Source organism: Pygocentrus nattereri, chromosome 26 (assembly GCF_015220715.1).
Source record: "Pygocentrus nattereri isolate fPygNat1 chromosome 26, fPygNat1.pri, whole genome shotgun sequence".
Lineage (NCBI taxonomy): Eukaryota > Metazoa > Chordata > Actinopteri > Characiformes > Serrasalmidae > Pygocentrus > Pygocentrus nattereri.
Genome location: NC_051236.1, coordinates 17,519,889 through 17,544,267, shown reverse-complemented (window position 1 = coordinate 17,544,267; position 24,379 = coordinate 17,519,889). Strand labels below are relative to the sequence as shown.

The 24,379-nt window shown below is 38.4% G+C and overlaps 1 protein-coding gene across 1 annotated transcript; it reads left to right on the top strand.

Moving 5' to 3' along the window:
- Nucleotides 1–959: 959 nt before the first annotated feature.
- Nucleotides 960–23,984, top strand: fkbp5 (FKBP prolyl isomerase 5). Its single transcript, XM_017686338.2, has 11 exons — nucleotides 960–1,146; nucleotides 6,724–6,857; nucleotides 7,612–7,756; nucleotides 12,173–12,315; nucleotides 12,511–12,625; nucleotides 12,993–13,149; nucleotides 13,367–13,457; nucleotides 14,282–14,365; nucleotides 14,866–15,051; nucleotides 19,418–19,657; nucleotides 23,320–23,984. Exons 2-11 carry the CDS (start codon nucleotides 6,768–6,770, stop codon nucleotides 23,392–23,394), a joined length of 1,326 nt encoding a protein of 441 aa, XP_017541827.2. The 5' UTR covers nucleotides 960–1,146; nucleotides 6,724–6,767; the 3' UTR covers nucleotides 23,395–23,984.
- Nucleotides 23,985–24,379: the final 395 nt, after the last annotated feature.

Below are 24,379 nucleotides of genomic sequence, written 5' to 3'. Positions count from 1 at the left end.
ATAGAGGTGTGACTCTTTTTATGGTCTATTATGAGCAGTGTGTGTTGATGTGTCGTCCAGCCACGCAGGTTTAATCTAGAAAAAATGAGACAGATGAGGTGCAGAATACTAGTTAATAAATACCACATATGTGTGTGCGCATATGCATATATATGGGTTGGGTAAAACAGCGTACAAAAAAAGAACAAGCAACTTTAGTATTTATTACAGCAATTAATTAATACTTCATCTGGATTTCTGGATTAAGCACAACGCTCGCGCTGTGTCCGTGGCCCACAGCAGGCCGCGTGAACACGCTGTTCCCTGCGGGAGTCGGCGCGTAATGGGTTACGGGTCAGGGTGTCTGAGCTAGGACACTGTGTTCTCATCACGGCGAGCTACAGTACAGCCGGAACACTGTGTTACTTTTGTGGTGGTGGAGAGTTTACAGGACCTGCCCTCGGCTTTCTGGCCACGCCCACCGGTCTCGTCGCTCTTCCCTTTCCTCCCCCCGCTGCACTCCATGTGGCTCTCCCGAGCGCTGTTGTGTTTTTTCCTCCTCACACATATTCCGATAAACCCCGACTCCCCGCGGTAGGACTGGCTACTGCTCCATACTCATGAAGCACACACCGTTTCTAAATCTAATTCTTTATCATTTATGTAATGTAAGCCGTAACCTCCACTAAGAGCACCGTCAGCAATGCCTGTCTCACTCTGCTCCATTAAAGGCGAGCGGCTGACTGTGGCTGAGCCCAGACACCAGGAGGAGAAGAAGCTCTTACTCTGTGTAGAGCTGATGTTGATACTCTGAAAATAACGTAAAGCAACATCATTCACAGTGAAGTGAAACGAAGCAGGATTGGACAGTAAGTAGGCCTACATGAGTTCTGCTTGTGATTAGAAACTACTAGCCAATCCCAGCGCAGGGGGCGTGGCTTCTCGGAATACGGGTGAGATTAGGCAAAAGAAAGACTCACGGCGAAACGTGCCGGTGGAACATTGAGTACTCTCGCGCCGGGAGGGCGGTGTCACAGCAGCAACACGCGCAGCGCCGTTGAAGCGCTCGAGCTACATGTTGCACTCGCCGCCGGTAAGACTCGCCGAAGTTACATGCGGATATACGGATAAACAAATGAGAGGACCCGGGAAAACAAGAGAAATACTGTGAGTATTTTCATTTATTTCATCCTCTTTTTGCCGTTTACTTCCCAACCATCCCATGAGCTGCTCTTGTAAACAGAGGCTAAGTGAAGTGTACCAATGTAACTGGATAACATAATAATGTCTTACTTTAATTATTTCATTACTATTGTATATGTTTATATATATATATATATATATATATATATATATATATATATATATATATATATATATATATATATATATACATACACACACACATTACTATATTTATATAATAGAGACATTAACCTGTCTATTTGCAGAACATAATCCAAACATATTATGTAGGTTATTCATAATTCCTTGTCATTTATGTCCTTGTGCTAACTTTAAATAAGGAACTATTAGAATCCCAACACATTAACAGCCTTCATTTATTTGTTATGTACATACAGCTCATATATTCATGTACCTTAAGCTGCACATGTAACATCTTAAAAAAGCAGCAAGGGAGGCTGTGGCATCGCATTCAACACTGATGAGAGAGTTCAGAGGAACTCCATGAACCCATTTCTGTATTTTCACGAGCTCATATGGGGAGACTCTCGTACAAGATCTCCTCCCTAAAGCTGATGTGTAGCCTAATTTCTGGACCGTTCATTTAAGGATGAACTACAAGGATTCTGTCAATATGAGATCACAAACTCTTTAAAACAAACAAGGAATTAAATGCGTGTTGCCTACCCTTATCTGTTTGCTCACTGAAGGCCAGCCTTCAAGGTTTTTTCCTAGACTTATGCAAGCGTGTGCTTATTGTCATCATCCTGTTTTAGAAATGAAGGACATAGCTTTTAGATTGGAACAAAATGTACAAGGAAGACAGGAACCTGACATTAGTGGAATGTATCTGATGTTACAAATTGTGTGAAATTCCCCTTTTGTGATGAAAGCATGTAAAAGTGGATGTCTATAAGAAAGCACATTAATGTAATCTAAAGAACAGATACACTTTTGTGGAGAACATGTACTTCTATGCGTTTTGTGGACATCATTGTTGGTGAGCATAAGCTGGAAGTGTTTCGGTGTAGATGATTTGTTTTAGGACATAATGACTCAACTGCCGTGCGTTTTTGTCTTTGTTCGAGAAGCATCTGGTGAAACTGAACCACATGAATATAAGCTGAGGTTTAATTAATTCTCATCAATTACCTGATGAAGAGTCACATACATCAACCTGTAAAAGAGTGGCTCATGTAGGTGGAACACAGGCAGTTTTGTAGAAAGGACATAATAATTATGGATGAATGGGTTAATAGCGAGAGAAAGCTTTTAGACAGGAGAGAGCTGGAGAGAAAGACAGAGAAGTGGCTGTATATTATAGCAAACATTCGGAACATGCTTGTAAATTGCCTTTTTAACCAGGTACCATTTCGTCCCATACAAAAAGGTAATATATTCCAATATATTTCATTTACATATACTATATTCCAGTATATTACATTTACATATTGGAATAGGCTATAGTGTATTGTCACTAATGGAACAAATCCTTATATCATTTTTTACTGTTTTTAACATTTGAAAGTGCCCTTTACATTGTGTCAGTATTTCTTAATGAAGGAACTATCAGAAGTGGCCCTAAAAGACTTACATTAAAATATATTCACATGAACTTATATTGAAAGTTAGGAATGGTTCTTCCTTCTCTTATAAAGTTATTTTTGTAGATATAAGGTTTTGTTTTGACAGTAACAAGAGGACATGTACCAGAGGTTCTGCAGGTACCAAACGTTCTGCAGAATCCTAAGGAAAGAATTCCGTTCCATTTTAGCTCTATAAAACATTATAAATTTTAATTCATTCATCGAGCTAGTTCATATCTGAGATGAGAAGGCACAAGTACTTATCGTCTAAACTAAATTAAACGATAATTTGCTTTTCCCTTGCATCTCCCCCATCCATCTGTATCTTGAACCCTTACATATCATCAATACATCAATACAGAATGATATAAACCATTAATATAAGAAACAAAACAAACATTGCTCATGCTGGAACAATTGATTCCTTTGGATTTATATGGATCATAAGTACATAACTTTGAATCAAATGTATTACATTATATGTCGACTGTTAGTCATAGAGTACAATTGTCTTAATCAAAATGGACTCTGAACATGTGTGTACATTCATTTCCATGTGTTTGGACCGTATTTTCCTGTCATTGTTAGTAGCAACTAATTTGTAAGAATGGTTTCCACATATATCATAGCGCAAGTGGCTTTTTGTGTGTGTGTGTGTGAGTGGATAAACATTAAGTTCTTTGAGCAAGAGCCTTGAGTCATAGTGTGTATCTTGCAGGACTGGACTGAATGTTCTCTTCTCTGATCTGTTTTTGTTCCTACATCTCTCCGGTCAGTTCGCAGACGTAATACTCACGAGACACCCTTCTTCACTAAATGTGCAGCTTCAAACCATTCAACCTAATTAGCATCCGAACAGCATCATTTATAGACATAATGCCACCAGTTACACTGCTTTGTCTGATCTGATTATCATTTACAGTGACCAGTGACCAGTGTGTATGGCTGTGAGAAATGGGAAGTTCAGGTGACTTTTTCACATTTTAATGATGTCTGATTTGAAAGTGTTAAACGGTCATCAAATGAAAACTTGCAAGATTAAACATTGCTGCTTTGCTTTAATAATTTAATACATCATGGCTTAAAATGGCTAGGACCTTATTGTGCTTGGGCATTAAGATGTTGGTTTGTTGGTTGGTTTTATTATAGACACACATGGCTATACTATTTTACCTGTTAGACTCTTTAAAAGTGTTTTTTTCAAGGGTTCATAGTAAAAGGCAATTGTTTTATATATAAGACCTTGAACCATGATAACTCAAAAGCTTAAATGTTTTTTTTTGCATGCTTTTATGCATGTGGTGTACGTACATACACACATACACCCACATATGTATGTATGTATATAGAGAGAGGGGGAGAGAAAAAGAGAGAGAGAGAGATGTCACATATATACCATTTTTAAAAATGTTCTGTAAAGAACTACACACAACAGCTTTCCCATCATACAGAAGGACTAAATAACCATGCACTGAACCATTTATACATTCAAACAGTTGTTTGAGTTGTCATGGTTCCATATACAATCATCGCCTTCACTAAAGATGAATTTTTATAAGGGTGTATAACCTTTTTTGGTACTAAGTGGAGCCCTTTCTAGTAAGGTTGTGCTATTTTTTGGATTTTATAAACAAAAAGCTGAAATTTGATTATTATTTATGGTGACCAGAGAGAGGTGAGCAGTGCGTATAGTTGTATGTAATATTAATTATTCACATTTTGCAATATGAGATTTGAAGAGATGAGCTGTTTGGGGTTGGAATGATGAGCTTGTTTGGTTTAACACTGGGAGGTGAAATGACAGAGAGTGGTCTCGGAGCTCCAATGTGAAGCTGAAATTTGGTATACGCCATCAGATTGTGCCAGGAACTGTGAATGGAGGGAACATAGTGTTCCCCTGCACACACTCATGAGCTTTAGTGTACACTCACTCACACACACACACACACACACACACCTCCCATCACAGAGAAGGACACACACACACACACACACACACACACACACACACACACACACACACACACACACACACACACACACACACGCAGATAGGTGCCTATGGATAAGCGCAGATCCTTGCTTTGAAAAAAAATGGCTATAATACCGACAAAGACAACAGGAGACACTTTCATTCGCTGTCTCTATCTCTATTTCTGTCCAGCAAGCTCACATGCAGACTTCTAATTATACATCTGGGGAATTCTATGAATTTTGTAGGAAATTAGATTGCGTAGATGTTGTGGTTGAGATTCTGGTGCGTATATACTTGTGAATATATTTTAAGAATCCTCAAATCAAAACTTCAAGGATTAAACATTGTTGGGTTGATTGAACATTATTACAAGATCACAGCTAGAAGCTGCTTGAACCTTGTTTTGCTTGTACATTGAGACACTAAATTATAAGGAAAGGAACCACTGCCATTATAGTCTGTATTGAAGACACTTATGACTTATTTTGAGGGTGTTTATAAGCGGAAAGTCGAACAGGAAGCTGTAAAATCTCATGAAAAAAGGGGATGCCCCACTGCTAAATATGGGATGCTATGGCACCTGTTCTTGATATATTTTGCTGATGGATAGGCTGTTTTGGCAAGCTTTTAGGTTCAACAATGGCAAATAAAGATACTCAAAGCAATAGAAGAAAGTGAACATCACCCTAGCTAGTTTGAGAGCTGAAGCAGAAAGAAAAGCAGATCGTCCTCCTCATTACTTAGTCATGTAAAATGGACACAAAGTTAAAACTTAACCCATGCAGTAGGAACCCATATACAATTAAATGTAATTGAAACACAGCTTAAGTAGCATCAAAATTTATGAAGCAAATCTCACCTGTCCAGAATTTCCCTAGCATTTTGAAATGTAAGCATTTCTTATGAAGCCAAACTAAATTGTGGAACTACACTGCAGTCTAGAACACTAAATTGTACAATGTAGAACACTAAATTGTGCAGTCTAGAACACTCAATTGTAAAGTGTAGAACACTAAATTGTACAGTCTGGAACACTGAATCATGCAGTCTAGAACACCAAATTTAGCAGTCTAGAAAACTGAGTCTGTGTTTAAAACTAAAATGTGGAGTCTATTTCCCTAAATCTAGTTGAGAGTACTAAAATGTACAGTCTAGAACACCAAATTGTACAGTTCATAACACTAAATTGCGCAGTCCAGAACTTCAAAATGTGCAGTCTATAACATTAAATTGTGCAGTCCTAAACAATAAACTGTGTAATCCAGAACACCAAATTGAGGAGTAAAGAACACTAAAATGTACAGTCTAAAACATTGTTTCTTAATCCAGCACCTGGTGACCCACTCCCTGGCAGTGATTAAAAGCACTGTTCTACAACACTAAATTGTGCAATGTATAGTCTGGAACAATACAACTGTACAATGTGCAGTCCAGAGTTTAAATTCTGTCAGATTAACAGAGATTCTTGATTTCTGAGGTTAACTGACGCCTAACCTGAACAAAATATAAACAAATCCAAACACTGTCCTACATTTTCATATTATTTTTTCTAAAAGGAATTTAGTATGAATTTAGACTCAGTGTGATTTTATATATTGGCCAACCGATTTTAGAATCACATGAATCTCTATGGGATTAAACACAGGCTTGGAGTACACAGTATACTGTATGCAGATTCTTTATGCTTAGTCCAAAACTAGGCTTCATCCCTGTCTGGAAGGCCCAACCCAAAGCTATCAACTTTCATAAACAAAGGGCATGTTTAAAATACTCAGTATGACATTTGTGTATGGATCTACTTCTGATGGTGTCATGAAAAACAGTTTTTATTTTATTTATACCATTTAAGCATGACAGTTGCTCCTTACATTGTGTGAACATTTCATGACAGATGTACCGAGAGAAAAGTTGAAAACATTTAATTTACCTTTGTGTTGATCACTATAAACAGAACAAGCTGCACTCTCAATTTCTAACTAGTTTGTGTTTGTGTTTTAGGGGAACAAGGGCAAGTGTGAGTGCTGAGATGGCCACGTTTGAGGATGAGTCTTCGACTAGCCAGTCTTCTATTGATCTCTTTAACTCCCAAGGTATTGACATCAGTCCAAATAAAGACAGAGGAGTATGGTAAGGTTAGTAACATAACTGTTATCTTACACTCTCTATGTCTGAGTCACAGTTTCTTGATTTATACAATATTACACTGTGCATCATAAATAACTCAGTTTCTGATCAACTGACAAATTAATTTCTTGATTTTGTACACCGTGGCCCTGTGCAGTCTGAACCATTACTAATACCATTACTGTTGAATGTTAGATATATGGTTTAGATATTTAATATGGCTGTCTTGCCAAACAGTATTATAAATGCCAATTGGTCTCTGGTCAGATCCACATCTTCATTTTTCCTTTATTACTGTGTATGTGGTCATCCAGTTCTCACGTAGAACAGGAATGTGGACATTGTGTTTGGTGTTTCTACAGCACAGTGCACTGCTGAAACTTAATTTGAAGATGATGTGTAACATTTTGCTTTTGGGAGTCTAAAATGCAGGTTAATCTGTGTTAACACATTTGATACATTTTAAGAATTAAACATTTTCATCTTAGAATGTCAGAACTTTCTATTCTCTTTTCTTTGTAGATTTATACCCAAATGAAAGCTCTAAAATGAGTGATATAATATTTCTTAAATCAGAATGTCTAAAATAGTGTCTTAGAGTAGACTGGAGAAAAAAAAAATCTTCAGTCACATCACTTAAAAGAGCTTTACCTGGGTGGTTTTCCCAATGGTGGATAAATCCTGAATGGTTTTTATTACAGAATTACTTGAAGATCAGAAAAACTAAGGCTGATGATGAAGGCTTTAATTGATTCTCCACAGATTGTGAAGCGGCAAGGTAAAGAAGGGGAGACGCCTATGATCGGGGACAAGGTGCATGTCCACTACACTGGCAGACTACTTAATGGGAAGAAGTTTGACTCCAGCTTTGACCGAAAAGAGCCTTTTGTCTTAAATGTGGGCAAAGGTATTGAAATTTATTGTGTATTTTATTTAATTTTATAGACACTATATCTATCATGTCTATTCTTCTTTTTATCAATTATCTACTATTTTTACAATTGATTTGGTCTGAACTAAAGTGCTAATGACTGGGAGAAGTGAGCAAAAATAAAGCAGGACAGATGCTGAACCAGCAGAATAGAATGAAATTAAACATTAAAAAGAGAATTAGAAATTCAATTTGAATGACAGAAGTGGCACTGACAGAGTAGACTGTGTAGATTATTTTCCTTAGAAATACATTTGAGTAGCAGGAATAGTGTTATCTTTGAAAAATAAATCCCAGACCTGCTAAATCACTAAAACTGTTACCATCAGATAAACAGCACTTAAAGCTTTCATCTTTGAGTGACAGAAGAAAATTAAGCTCCAATCTTGTTTTAGATCCAAGTTTGAAAAATACTTAGAAGTACATAGAACAAATGATACTAGTCACTACCTACCTTCTGGAAAAGATATCAAGTGACAGAGACATTTTAATAGAGAATTTTAATTGCTGTGTTAATGTTGACAAGACCAGTTGAAAAGACTAAAGTAATACTTTATAAGTAATTTATAGCTTAAATGACACCTGCACCTGAACACTTTTTCAAGACAACTGATAAAAAACAAACATTTCTAAGGACATCTTCCAACATTCATTAGTTGTCAAAGGTTGCTTTTGTCAATTCTGTTGAACTGTTACGACAACTCCACTTGTTAGAACAAGCCTTTATAAATGTCTATTTGGGTTTATGTAATAAGTAAATGAGCTAGTCTAGAATTCAAGTTGATATTAATCTATATTCACACTGCATGCTACTGAATTATCTTGTTAGTTAACAAACTGTTAGAGCACTCTTTCGCCTAAATAATACAACATATGCCTGTTATACACCTACCCTGGAGGAAGAGTTGTTCTTTATGTCAGATAAGGAACTGTTCATCCAACAGACAGTAATGTGACTGTGTCTTGCTTTGATTTTTCTTTACTTTCTTTTTGCTTGTAGTCGATTATGTAATGTCTTCACAGGTTTACTCGAGCATAAGGCAGAGCTGAAATTGCTGTTACCTCACACTTGTTATTTCAGTATAATTAGCCATGAAAGTTGTGCACATCATAGAAAGTCATGAAAGTCGCATATAACTGTTTTGACATAAATGACCTCGCCCAACTGTCTGTTTATATAAAGAGGACATTTTATAATACAAGATGCTGGCACATGCCACGATCTAAGTTTGTGTTACCTGTTCATATCCTCTGGGCATTTTTTGCACATTATTTCAAAAGTCCTGATGCTCTTTAAGTGAACAATTTAGGGTGAATAGACCAACAGAAATGACTCACAATTAGTAACAAACATTAAAGTTGAGAGAATCTTTCCTTCTTCTATAAAAAATGTTAGTTTTTTTTTTTACTTTTTTTTAGTGGCTCATTGAAAAAGTGGAAAAATTCTGTCAAAGATCTAAACTTTCAAGCAGTTGCTTTCAATCACTGCTTACTTTTGTGCACCTTAAAGCCACTGTAACTTGAAACCAACGGAGTTACAGCTGTTAGAGCAAACAATATTTCTAAGATAAGATATAAAATTATCTACTTGCATAAGGAAGGGAACAAACAGAAGTAACTAAACAGGATGTTCTAAAACGAGATAAAAGCAATTAAAAATATACAGAAAAAAGGTCCAATACCTGCTAAATCACCAAAACTGCCACCATCAGATAAACAGCACTTAAAGCTTTCATCTTTGAGTGATAGAAGAAAATTGAGCTCCTCTCTTCCTTCAGATCTGAAAACATCTGTAGGTGTTTCTGTCCATGACTACACGCTCAGAAAAAAAGATATGATACTGTCAATGGGGCAGTACCCTTCTTGTCACTGGGGTGGTACCCTCAGGGGTACATCTCTATACCTTTAGTCAGGGAACATAATTCTACCATAATCCACTGAAATGATATTTTCTAAGTTGTATTGACTCCACACACTCTCTCACCTCCAGGCTTTTTATTAAATGGTTCTGTTTTCTGTTTTAAAACATTAGTTTATAAAAAGATACAAATATATACTTTTCCACTAGGAAAAACTTATTTAAGGTACACAATTGGACCTTAAAACCACTGTTGTACCTTTAAGGGAACATTGTTTATACCTTGATGAACAAATCACGTACCTGCATGGTACCTTTATTTCTAACAGTGTATGCGAAGAGAGTCTGAAAGGATGTTTAGCTGTCAAAAAGCCATTATTGGGAAAAAGAAATATACAAAAAAGAAGTCTATTTGTCCTAGAACAGAGAAAACTGACATCTGAAATGTGGAGTTTATATAGACTCAAGGTTTATATAGACTCATACAACCCCAATTCCAATGAAGTTGGGACGTTGTGTAAAACATAAATAAAAACAGAATACTTAAAAATCCTTTTCAACCTTTATTCAATTGAATACACTACAAAGACAAAATATTTAATGTTCAAACGGATAAACTTTATTGTTTTTTGCAAATATTCACTCATTTTGAATTTGATGCCTGCAACACGTTCCAAAGAAGTTGGGACAGGGGCAACAAAAGACTGGGAAAGTTGAGAAATGCTCAAAAAACACCTGTTTGGAACATTCCACAGGTAAACAGGTTAATTAGAAACAGGTGAGTGTCATGACTGGGTATAAAGGGAGCATCCCTGAAAGGCTCAGTCGTTCACAAGCCAGGATGGGGCGAGGTTCACCACTTTGTGAACAACTGCATGAGCAAATAGTCCAATAGTTTAAAAACAATGTTTCTCAACATGCAATTGCAAGGAATTTAGGAATTTCATCATCTACAGTCCATAATATCAACAAAAGTTCAGAGAATCTGGAGAAATCTCTGCAAATAAGTGGCAAGGCAGAAAACCAACATTGAATGCCTGTGACCATCGATCCCTCAGACGGCACTGCATTAAAAACCGACATCATTCTGTAATGGATATTACCACATGGGCTCAGGAACACAGTTCGTCGCTCCATCTGCAAGTGCAAGTTAAAACTGCCATGCAAAGCGAAAGCCATATATCAACAACAACCAGAAACGCCGCCGGCTTCTCTGGGCCCGAGCTCATCTGAGATGGACTGGCGCAAAGTGGAAAAGTGTCCTGTGGTCTGACAAGTCCACATTTCAAATTGTTTTTGGAAATCATGGACATCGAGTCCTCCGGGCCAAAGAGGAAAAGGACTATCCGGATTATTATCAGTGCAAAGTTCAAAAGCCAGCATCTCTGATGGTAGGGGGGGTGTGTTAGTGCCCATGGCATGGGTAACTTGCATATCTGTGAAGGCACCATTAATGCTGAAAGGTACATACAGGTTTTGGAGCAACATATGCTGCCATCCAGGCAATGTCTTTTTCAGGGACGGCTCTACTTATTTCAGCAAGACAATGCTATTCTGCACATGCTACAACAGCGTGGCTTCGTAATAAAAGAGTGCGGGCCAGACCTGTCTCCCGTTGAAAATGTGTGGCGTATTATGAAGCACAAAATACGACAACTGAGACCCCGGACTGTTGAGCAACTGAAGTTACACATCAAGCAAGAATGGGAAGGAATTCAACCTACAAAGCTTCAACAATTAGTGTCTTCAGTTCCCAAACGCTTATTAAGTGTTGTTAAAAGGAAAGGTGATGTAACACAGTGGTAAACATGCCCCTGTCCCAACTGCTTTGGAACATGTTGCAGACATCAAATTCAAAATGAGTGAATAGTTGCAAAAAAGTTTATCTGTTCGAACATTAAATAGCTTGTCTTTGTAGTGTATTCAATTGAATATAGGTTGAAAAGGATTTGCAAATCATCATATTCTGTTTTTATTTATGTTTTACACAACGTCCCAACTTCATTGGAATTGGGGTTGTATTTCTTAATTTGTAATATATTGGTTCATCAGAAGCAGAAAATACAACCAACTTCTAAGACTGAACTTTGTATGTGTGGAAAAATATCCCTGCAGATTTATTAGAAAAACTGAAAGAAAGCCCTAAAAAAGTTGAAGCTATGATAAAGGCAAAGCGTAGACTTACTAAACACTGAAAACTGATACTATATTTAGCTGTTAGAGCTTATGTGCCATTTTTGTGTTAAAAATGTGCTTCTTGGTGTATTTCCCCCAGAATTCTAAAAAATGAGCAAAGGAGGTCTCTGGCTGCACAAAATACAATCAAATGTAATTAGGCTAATAACATATAACATTCATATAAACTGTAACAACATGAGAGGGTTAAGTGAGGATACATAATTGTTCCTTTGCTCTGCTGGAACAATAGCAGTAGTCAAGATTTTTATTACCCTTTTTTATGATGGGATTACCATAACTGGTACAATCAGGTAGTACTAGATGTTCATGATGTTCTCTCTTTTGATTTGTCACAGGCCAGGTGATCAAGGCATTGGATATTGGTGTGTGCTCAATGCAGAAAGGAGAGGTGTGTTTGCTGCTATGTAAGCCTGAATATGCCTATGGCAATGCTGGAAGCCCCCCCAAAGTCCCTCCAAACTCCACTCTACTGTTTGAGGTAAAAATGACTGCATTCTGTGCAAAAGTCACTGCAGTTTCTGTATGGTTTCCAGTCTAGACAGAGATACAGCACCTATTATCATCACCCAAAAAGGGAAGAAAATGTTTTCTTGAAGTCAGGAGGTTACAATGGAATGTCTATAATGGTGTTATACCAGTAATCAGCTAATATTTTGCACCTTTCCTTCCTTAGGTAGAGCTGCTAAACTTTAGAGGGGAGGAGCTTACGGAGGATGGTGGAATCTTGAGGAGAATAAAGGTCAAAGGTGAAGGATACAACAATCCCAATGAAGGGGCCACAGTTCATGGTATGTCAATTTAATTCCTCAATTTAATTTCATAAGTCATCTAACTCTAGGTTACTACATTACACTCTACTTTGACACACTTTGGGCACCCCTGGTCTTTTTGATTAAGTGAAAATAGGTACGCACTTCTGTGCATTTTAATACACAATTACTGTTTATTTTGTACATTAAACATATTGGAAAAAAAATAAAGCAGAAAATGTGGTCCGTGCAAAAGATTTGTTTTATTTCTTTTTGCTTCCTGTTAAGGATTTTTAACTTATTTTGACTTAGAAAATCAACAAAAAGTGTAATGAAACTGGGATGTTCTGACTGTACTAAAAAACTGAAATTTAGACAAGCCTGTTGTTTTACTTGTATCTTGTAGTCCACTTGGAAGGACGGTGTGGTGGTCGTTTGTTTGAGGCACGGGACATCACCTTTGTTGTGGGAGAATCTGAGGACATGAGTGTTCCTCTGGGAGTGGACCGTGCCATGGAGAAAATGCAGAAAGGGGAATGCTGTCTGTTATATCTAAAACCCAAGTAGGTTCAGGAAAATTGTTTTACAATACTTTAGAGTTCATTTTAACACATTTTCTACTTATTTCTATTCCCTGTATATGTATGAAATATTTATTATTCATTTATTTAATTCTTATTAAAATCAGAATCCTGATTGTAATAATTAACCATACTATTTGTATAATTTACAAAATGGGCCAAATTTAATATCTAATATGCTGTGTACTCTGTTTTACAGATATGGCTATGGCAAAGAAGGAAAACCAGAGTATGACATTGGACCAAATGCAGAACTGCTGTATGAGGTGACACTCAAAGATTTTGAAAAGGTGAAGTTTTGTGCTGAAGATTCTTTGTTTAAGTTACTGATCCAATGTAATTAGATAATAGCTAAAAATAACTAAGTCCAGAATTTACATTAGTTCAGAACATTACTTCAATTAAAATAGATCTGTATGTAGATTGGAAGTTAAAAATAATAGTGTCATATTGGTATTAGCAGATAATTATTCAAATTATCAGCATCAGATAGATGTTCAGATTTGACCAATATTTCAAATGATATTCGTTGATGTATGTTTTGTGCTGCAGAAGAGTTTAAGTGATATTATACTAAATTGTCTGTATTTTATTCTATGACTGCATTTGACTCTGACTGACTGACTCTACACAAATAAGTATTTATCTGTAATGCTTCTTTAGTTTCCAGATAAATGTAGTCTCAAACCTAACTTTTTGTAAATGTTTATATATTAGCAATGGCAGATATGTACATTAAAATATTGGATACTGACATCAACCCACAGTTTCCAAATTGATGCATCCCAAAAAAAATCATAAAAAGAAAAATCCAAAAGAAATGTACATAATCATTCATAAAAAGGACTGCTTGTAAGTTTGAACATCCCTACTCCAAAGACAAGTTATTTCTGCTCATTGTATTGCACAGTTATATATATATGTTTGTGTGTGTGTGTGTGTGTGTGTGTGTGTGTGTGTGTGTGTGTGTGTGTGTGTGTGTGTGTAAAATCGACATTTAATGTAGTAATCATATCTAGGCTTGTGTATGAATATAGAGAGTAAGAAAAAATACTCCCTCTAGTGTTTATTGAATGTCAGACACATTACTGACACTCACTTCATCGTTCCACAGGCCAAAGAATCCTGGGAAATGGACTTGAACGAGAAACTGGAGAAGGCAGTTCTGGTCAAACAGAAAGGGACCCAGTACTTCAAGGTGAAATGTCAATTATTTTTCTTTTTGTGGGCTTTAGATATAAGAGAATATTCTACATAGACCATGTGTGTGTTTATTGTTGTGACACAGAGGCTGAAATTCAACAGCCTACTTTATGATTTTCCTTAGATATGAAGTTAAGTTAAATGTATTGCCAAGCTTCCTTGATTGATGTAGGAAGGCAACCCTAAACCTACACACAAGTAAAAGCACTAGTTCAGTGAAATAAATCATTCAGGTAGAAGTACAAGTGCCTTTCCAAAAAAAAAAAAAATTGAACAGAAGTACAAAAAAATATTGAGAAATGCAGTTGACTTGTTAGCACATGCAGCATTTACCAACACAGGAACTTTATTAGGAACTTTGAAGTTTATTAGGCTCTCTCTTCTGCGCTTATGGGAACATGACACCTCCCACTTTTGAGGTTCCTCATTAAAAAGTAGATTTTTTTCCAAAAAAATATAGTTGATGTATGCTTATCTGTGCTTGTGTCTTTTCAGTCTGGGCGGTACTACCATGCTGTCATCCAATATCAGCGGATCGTGTTCTGGTTGGAGATGGAGTGCGGAGTTGGTAAGGAGCAACAGCAGGCCATCCAGGCTCTCCTGCTGGTGGCCCATCTAAATCTGGCTCTGTGCTATCTACGCCTGCGGGAATACTCGCAGACTGTGGAGAATTGTAACAAGGTAGAGTACCAGAAAGCCTTATCACAGTTTTTCCATTCAGTATTGATAATTATTATCTCCTAATGCTCGATTTTAAATCTGAATGAGAAAATCTTATCAATGGTATAAGCAGTTGCTTAGGGCCCCAAGCTACAAGAGATCTGTGAGTATGAATGTACATGTATCATCGCTGTCCAAAGAAAAGCATGTATCACCAAAATAGTAACTTAAGGAGTTACTAAGGTTAAAAAATTCCTTTCAATGGAAGTTAGTTCTACCTTACATTCTAACTTAAAATAATTTCTTTTGGTCGACAAAAAACAAAAAAACAAAAATGGAGATGTGTGTACAAAATTCTCTCTCTCTCTCTTATTTATATATATATATATATATATATATATATATATATATATATATATATATATGAAATACTGTTACGTGGAAACAGAATTCAGACAAATGCAGATCTGGAAGTCAATCGTGTTTAATCTCAGCCAAAGGGAAAAACCAAAATCATAGTCCGTATACAATCCAGGAAGCCAAAACACAGATCCAGTGAGAGAGGCGACAGTACAAAAGGGGTCAGGCAAAAACACGAGCAACATGAAGACAAGGCAGGGGTCAAGATACACAAGGAAGCAAACATAAACTAACTGCTCAATATAACACAATGATACAATACTTTGCAAAGTTCATATTCTGTATACCTGGCTTAAATACTATCAAGAAAGGTCATATGATCTATACCACAGGTGCTTAGTGTTAGCAGTCTGGGGACTGTGAACGCTGATAGGAGCGCCGTGCCTGGCAATCAGTCACGTGAGTCCCCTGTGACTCTTGGGAAATGGAGTGACTTGTCTTGTGTCTGCTGAGCGCATGACACATGCATATACACATACATACATATACATACATGGTGTTTGTTTAGTGTAGTGGTTAACACCTCTGCCTTCTACACTGTAGACTGGGGTTCAATCCCCAACCAGGGCAAGCACCCTACACTATACCAATAAGAGTCCTTGGGCAAGACTCCTAACACCACCTTGGCCTACCTGTGTAAAATGATCAAATTGTAAGTCGCTCTGGATAAGAGCGTCAGCCAAATGCCGTAAATGTAAATGTAAAACATACATATACACTGCTCAAAAAAATAAAGGGAAAACAACAATATAACACCAAGTAAATCAAACTTCTGTGAAATCAAACTGTCCACTTAGGAAGCAACACTGTTTGACAATCAATTTCACATGCTGTTGTGCAAATGGAATAGACAACAGGTGGAAATTATTGGCAATTAGCAAGACACACTCAATAAAGGAATGGTTTTGCAGGTGGGGTCCACAGACCACTTCTCAGTACCTTTCTGCTTTCTGGCTGATGTTTTGGTCACTTTTGAATGTTGGTGGTGCTTTCACACTCGTGATAGCATGAGACGGACTCTACAACCCACACAAGTGGCTCAGGTAGTGCAGCTCATCCAGGATGGCACATCAATGCAAGCTGTGGCAAAAAGGTTTGCTGTGTCTGTCAGCATAGTGTCCAGAGGCTGGAGGCGCTACCAGGAGACAGGCCAGTACACCAGGAGACGTGGAGGAGGCCATAGGAGGGCAACAACCCAGCAGCAGGACCGCTACCTCCGCCTTTGTGCAAGGAGCAACAGGAGGAGCACAGCCAGAGCCCTGCAAAATGACGTCCAGCAGGCCACAAATGTGCATGTGTCTGCACAAACGGTTAGAAACCGACTCCATGAGGATGGTGTGAGGGCCCGACGTCCACAGATGGAGGTTGTGCTCACAGCCCAACACTGTGCAGGACGCTTAGCATTTGCCAGAGAACACCAGAATTGGCAAATTTGCCACTTGCGCCCTGTGCTCTTCACAGATGAAAGCAGGTTCACAATGAGCACATGTGACAGATGTGACAGAGTCTGGAGACGCCGTGGAGAGCGATCTGCTGCCTGCAACATCCTTCAGCATGACATGTTTGGCAGTGGGTCAGTAATGGTGTGGGGTGGCATTTCTTTGGAGGGCCGCACAGCCCTCCATGTGCTCGCCAGAGGTAGCCTGACTGCCATTAGGTACCGAGATGAGATCCTCAGACCCCTTGTGAGACCATATGCTGAGATACTCAGACCCCTTGTGAGACCATATACTGGTGCGGTTGGCCCTGGGTTCCTCCTAATGCAGGACAATGCTAGACCTCATGTGGCTGGAGTGTGTCAGCAGTTCCTGCAAGATGAAGGCATTGAAGCTATGGACTGGCCCGCCCGTTCCCCAGACCTGAATCCGATTGAGCACATCTGGGACATCATGTCTCGCTCCATCCACCAACGCCACATTGCACCACAGACTGTCCAGGAGTTGGCGGATGCTGTAGTCCAGTTCTGGGAGGAGATCCCTCAGGAGACCATCTGCCACCTCATCAGGAGCATGCCCAGGCGTTGTAGGGAGGTCATACAGGCACATGGAGGTCACACACAATACTGAGCCTCATTTTGACTTGTTTTAAGGACATCACATCAAAGTTGGATCAGCCTGTAGTGTGTTTTTCCACTTTAATTTTGTGTGTGACTCCAAATCCAGGCCTCCATTGGTTAATACATTTGATTTCCATTGATTATTTTTGTGTGATTTTGTTGTCAGCGCATTCAACTTTATACAGAACAAAGTATTCAATGAGAATATTTCATTCATTCAGATCTAGGATGTGTTATTTGTGTTCCCTTTATTTTTTTGAGCAGTGTATATACACACACACAAAGATTTTTTATATATAAATAAATATAAATATATATATATATATAATATAGTGCTCAGACCATATGCCACACAATGTATCAACTTGGTCTGAATGGCCATCGTCCCAGAAGGCAGCCTCTTCTAAAGCTGATGCACAAGAAAGTCTGCAAAAAGTTTGCTGAAGACAAGCAGTCTGGGAACATGGATTACTGGAACCATGTCCTGTGGTCTGATGAGACCAAGATAATCTTGTTTGGCTCAGATGGTTTCCAGCATGTGTGGCGGAGCCCTGGTGAGGAGTACCAAGACAACTGTCTCTTGCCTACAGTCAAGCATGGTGGTGGTAGCATCATGGACTGGAGCTGCATGAGTGCAGCCGGCACTGGGGAGCTATGATTCATTGAGGGAAACATGAATTCCAACATGTAGTTTGACATTCTGAAGGAGTTCCCTTCGTAAAGTGCGTCGCATGGAAGTTTTCTGGAAGAGGATTCCAGTAGCAACCTGTGCAGCTCTGGTGAATTCCATGTCCAAGAGGGTTAAAGCAGTGCTAGATAATAATGGTGGTCACACAAAATATTGACACTTTGAGCACAATTTGGACATGTGAGATTTATATATATATATATATATATATATATATATATGAGAGAGAGAGAGGGAGAGAGAGAGAGAGAGAGGGAGCATACACAAAGGTTGTAGTGCTTTATTATCCAGCTATAGCTTGCCACAGCCATTCCATTCATATTTTTGATAGTAGCTTTTGATAACAGCTCTGGATTTGTTTGCATCTTCTCGGCTCCGACTGACTCACAGATCTTCTTATTCTAACACACACACCCAGCCAAGGCAGACTGGCCTTGCCTTCGCAATAAGAGTTCTAAGCAAAATAACTGCAAATAAATGCAGTTGAAACAATAACCCAGAATTAACATGCATACATTTCTTGTTGTTCATTCTCCTGTACAGTTACAAACCATTCAGACAGCTATTCTTCATGTTTTTCTTCACATGCTCACGTCACATACTCATTGTGTATTGTGTACTTTATAATTTCGCACATTTTTTCCTGATCAGCATTAATAAAATATTAATTGTTCATTCTTGAATACAAAATAATATGACTGAAGTGGGTGAGGAGACCTATAAAATAAATATCACTTGGGCCCCCTAGATGTTCAGAAAATGCTCTCCATGTGAGAAAAATCTAGCCTCTGGCTCTGTGTACTTTTTCTCCCCTCAGTCTCTTCTTGTTCTTAGGCATTCACCTCAAACTCACAGCCTTTTTTATTCTCCTTTTTCTATCTCCTTACTAATTTCAACACTAAAATAATCTAACTCTGCTGTCACGCTCATTGTTGTATTGAGTCTGGTAAGAAAATGGCACATACCGCCATCTAGTGTACATAAGTAATAACTGTTTAAAGTTTAAGCCTGAAAACCTGACTTGAGAAACAAAGCTGCAGAATCTTTTTATCAGAAATAACTTTCCTCAGGTGCATCATTGATGTTAGATTTCTATAATCATCGTTGTCATTTTATTGCGCAGATCTATGGCATACACAGCTACAGTGACTGAAGCACAGACAGTGCAGCTTCAGAGAACGGAGAGAACAGAGCTAATGTTTGATGGCTTTGCTCTTTGCTAGGTGATGGAGCTGGACTCTGAGAACGAGAAGGCTCTATACCGGCGGGGGGAGGCTCGTCTGCTAAGGAACGAGTTCACTCTGGCCCTGATGGACTTCCGACAGGTCCTGCAGGTGAACCCTTCCAATCGAGCTGCCCGATGTCGGATCGCCGTCTGCCAGCGCAAAATCCGTGAACACCACGAGCGCGATAAGAAGATTTACGCCAACATGTTTCAGAGGTTCGCCGAACACGACGCCAAGGTACGCAGATCATCTCATCACAGTTAAACAACCTCAAAACAGGCGTGTTAAAAACGCGTAGTGCTGTCCCGTGAAGGACAATTTTTAGGGAAAGTGTTTTAAGCAAGGGAGTGCTGATATAGGGTTATATGTTTGCAGCACGCTGGTGACGTACACTGTCGACGTCTTGTTTTAAATTGTTAGGACACTTTATATGAAACAGAACCGTAACATGTTAGGTTGTGGTGAGGAACAACAATAGATTCAAATACAAACGTTATGCAAATGAGCTCAGCGTCGACCAATCACACTGATATGAGGCGTCAGCCGCTTGTGTCTCTCACCCACGCGGTGGTTATTATCAGAGAACTTGTAGGAAGGAGAGTTACTGCTCTGTATTGTCTTCCAGGTTTCTCAAACGCTAGATGGCGCTCCTTAGCGAGTCCAAAATGTATTAAGATGGAGCATTTAAGCAAAATCATAGTTTACAAATGCTTAAACATTTTAACGCAAAATAATACATACATTTTCTGAACAAACAACAGTTTAACACTTGTTATATTTTTATTATAATTATATTATATATTAATATAATATAGAGTTTTTGAGCTCGAGTTACAGCAGTTCAAAATGGCCAACGAGCTGCTCCACTCTGTACCAATCAGCACTCAGTAGCAGTAATGCTAGCGTCCTGCTGCTGAACAAAGGAAACATACAGGTAGTTTTTTTTGTTGTTGTTGCTGCTTTTTTAGTGAAATACATCCTTCTGCTTTCTAAAAGTAAAGGCCATTTAGCTCTATTCACTCCCATTCATTGAGGACTTCCTTGTGGGTGCCCTCAGGCATTTTTGATATAATGGGGGAACGGGAAGAGGCCAGGCTCCGCATATACCAGCTCTGATGTTATTACAGTGATTGAAGGAAAATGGACAGGGGGAGATAATCACACTGGCTGAAAAGTACATTTTTAAAAACGATATTAAGCCCTGTCAGGACACAGAAATAGCCTACAACTTATGTCTGTGTTTTAGTGACGTGCCCCCAAAGCAGCTAACAGCTAGTGTGGGAAGCCAATCACTTCACTGTAAAATGCAGCGTTAATGCCCCATCTGCTTGTTTTCATAACGTACTTTGAACTATTACCTATAGTTTTTGTAGTGTATAATGGCAGAAAGGGAATTTTCTTGCTATTGTTATGTTGAGAGACTTCTCATTCTGTTAGATTTGAATAGGGTGGGATTAAATTTGGCACAGGTGATGTCAAATCCGCCAAAGTACTAATCAGAGTTAGCAATATCTGGGGCACACGTCGGCTCCTTCTCTCCCTCACATAAAGTGACTGCTCTCCTGCGGCGCCATATGCCAGCTAAAGGTCAAGTAGGTTATTTAAGCTTTTCTAAAGTTGTTAACAGTGCTTGTTATGAAGGTTTCTACACAGTTGTGTCGTAGCTGGACACGGTTTCGCTCTTGTTTTAGTAACTGGATCCTATTTTAAGCGATTCATTTATGAGAGTGCTTTAGATAGTAGTCCACCTTAAATGTGGAAATAAAAGGCTAATATGTTAGCTACCTTCCTTACATCCAGGCTCACAGTATTTCCCACTTGTACTTATACAGTTGTACTTTATAAGTGTGGCACACAATGAGATACACGATAAATGTCTCCGCTGTGTCTGCAAATATGTCAATGCTGACTCGTAACAGGAGCACGTGCGACCTCCTTTTCAGGAGCACAGCTCCAGTTAGCTGGCTGTCTATACATTACAGATATAATGTTAGTGCTGCTGAGTGTCTCAGGCACGATATGTCCGTTATCCAACTAAAATGTATCTACAAAATGTGAGCTTAGAATTACCATTAGACAGCTTGTTCTCTATTTTGCCCTTTTTACACACCGTTCAGAGAGCTGAAGTGATGCAGGCAGCTAAAAAATGCAGGGCGTTAAGCCGATTGGTGGTGTCGCATTTGTAACAAACACTCCCGGGTCTAAAATAAATGGGTTAAGATGGAGCATTCAAACATGGTCATAGTTTCTAAATGCTTAAACATTTTCAATATAAAAGAATGCATTAATTTCCTTGAACACAGAACAGCATAAAACGTTTTAACACGGCTGTTGTATTTTTAAGGGCATTTGAACTCCAGTTATAGGATTTTAAACTGACTTAATTAAAGGAAATTTCTACGCAAGTGATTACAAACTATTTTAACTTTTCTATTTTAGCTGTTTTAGCTTCATTTATCCCCATTCATTGAGGACTCGCTCGCGAGTGTGTTTTGGCATTTTGCAGTCACGTTTTTAATATAACAGGGGAAATAGGAATAAACCAGCCTCCTCATAATCTGGCCCTGGCTCTACACAGCCCCGGGAGTCGGGGTTGTTTACACTGCCTGAGAGATGGCTCTATCAATCATTTTGTGTTCTGACATGCCCACATTTATTTCTATACATTTTCTGATTATATCACTGGTACACCCTTTGGCCACAGCATATCGGTACTATCAAAACAAAAATGTATTGCATTTGAATGTAAATGCATTTGAATGTTGACAGTGTGCAGCTGCTGCACATGGCTTTATATATAATGTTATGTGTGTAGAGATGATGAACAGAGATCTAGATGATGCTAAAATAGCCAAGAAGGTGGTGCAACATTGCAAGTTTAAGGGGAATACATTTTTTTAATGTCTGCATAATTTCATCATAGAGATGTAAACACAGTCATTCAGAGTGGGTTGCTGTGAAATGATGTAATGGTGAAATCACAGATTTCCTTGCAGTGGTGGTGATAGGAACCCAGTGTTACAATGACTACCACACAAATATAGACATTTTTATTTATTCTATAAAATAACTAGTGAACATAAAAATTGGGTATAATGTAATGTTGATAATGGCAAAATATGGGTAAATCTGAAAAAAATGTCAACTAAGCTTTCTTTTAGGACTGTTTTGCCTTAGAAGAACCTACAATTATCTCTCTGCCATTAATGCATTAAAAATTTCAAACCTTTGTCTCAAAACGTGTAAAACATCAGGCTGGTATTAATGACAGTTTTGTGTAATAACTTTCTGTGAGGTAGCTTTTAGAGGAATTGAACTCTTCAGACATCTGGTTTCAGATTCACAGACATCACCATTACCAGTGAACAATTACTACTTGGTAAATTTTTTTTTTGGAATGAAGCATTTCACATTAAACTATTCTGAATGACTCTCAATCTTAATGTTTAATTAGGCAAAACTGCTGAAAAGTCTGTGGAAATCCCCTTTAAGTTATTGATATCCAGACTGCCTCATATTTGAACATGGCAATTTTAGCTCAATTTGTTTTAATGTTATTTATTCATTTATAATTTCTTGTTCTGCCCAGACATACTTTAAACATGAAGCATCTAATAGCACCTTTCAGTGTCACATATATACACATACTCTATAAAGTTTATCAGTATTATGTCAAATGATTCCAAACTTTTGAAAGGTAGTGTATGCTGTGCTCCTGTGGCTAGGCAAAATGTATTAAAATATTAATAGTATGCTTTTTGTGATATCACTTGCACAACAGTTTGAGAATGTACAAGGATCTCCTGGCCTGGATTCAGAACTGTATTCTGAATATCCTAAATGTTCATGAGTTAGTATTTTTGAGAAAATTAAAACATTGCTTTGGTTGATCCCTGCAGGTTGGCCAATTGAAAAGGAAGAAAGATGAGAGCGGATTGGTAGATCAGAACAATAAGTCTGTGAAGAAGCCTTGACGGAGTCAGGACGGCTCCTAAAAGCCCATGGCCCACCAGTGCCTGTTAATGAGGTGAAGCTTTTGCACCCGGTGTGGAGGGCAGCATGGAGCGAGTGGACACTCTCACACCTTCACCACTAACCTCATGATGTGAGTGCTGTCACTCAGGACCCAAAGGAGACCTGAATACGATTCTGAAGAAGAGAGATTGACACTGAAGAGGCTATAAGCCTAAATGGCATTCCTACAGACAAACCAAATGCAAATGACCCACATGACCACTGGTATCTAACACCCAACCTCCATCGCATTACATACTCCTCAACTCGGCAAAGGCATTCATCAGATGTACAGTATTAATGAAATAATTCAATGATGTCACAAATAGAATACAATTTACTACTGTATTGTCTGCATACAATAATAAAATGGTAGGGCTCAGTAGTGACTCAGAAGGATTTCAGTGCAGTGGGGAGGTCTTCGTTTGTGCGTTTGCAGTGTCATGGTGTGTATATATGGCTTAGAGGTATTTTAGCACATAAAGGTGTTTAGACAAGTGATCACAATGGGTAGCTGGACTCTAAAATACCATACTGCCCAACAAGCCGGTTTTGTTTGATAGTCTGTTGAACACAATAAGCAAACTTCCCTATGGGAACATGAACTGCCGACTGATGGGCTGCAGCTCAGACTTTCCTACGCACTCCCCAATTGATGGAGAAAGTGTCCCAAGAGTTGGGCTGTGCTTGAAATCTCCATGTTGGGAATCCCCTGGTGTGAGGTGTAACTCGAGGAAGACCCAGGTCCATGCAAAGCGATACGCACATGTACACAAACACTTATTTAAAGAGACTTTTGCATGCTTCTTTAGGGGATACTAGGTGTGTCCTAGGCTTGGGAACATAATTTAAAGGAACAACAATCTTAACCTTAAGCCTGTTAAGCAGGATATGTTCTTGACTCCAATCCAGTGTCTGTTATTAAGTTTTTTTTTTGTATGTATT

Coding starts and splice junctions, on each gene's coding strand:
- fkbp5 (XM_017686338.2), top strand. CDS start 6,768: ATGAGTCTTCGACTAGCCAGTCTTCTATTGATCTCTTTAACTCCCAAG. Junction 12,626..12,992: donor TGAAGGGGCCACAGTTCATG/GTATGTCAATTT, acceptor TGTATCTTGTAG/TCCACTTGGAAGGACGGTGT. Junction 13,150..13,366: donor CTGTTATATCTAAAACCCAA/GTAGGTTCAGGA, acceptor TCTGTTTTACAG/ATATGGCTATGGCAAAGAAG.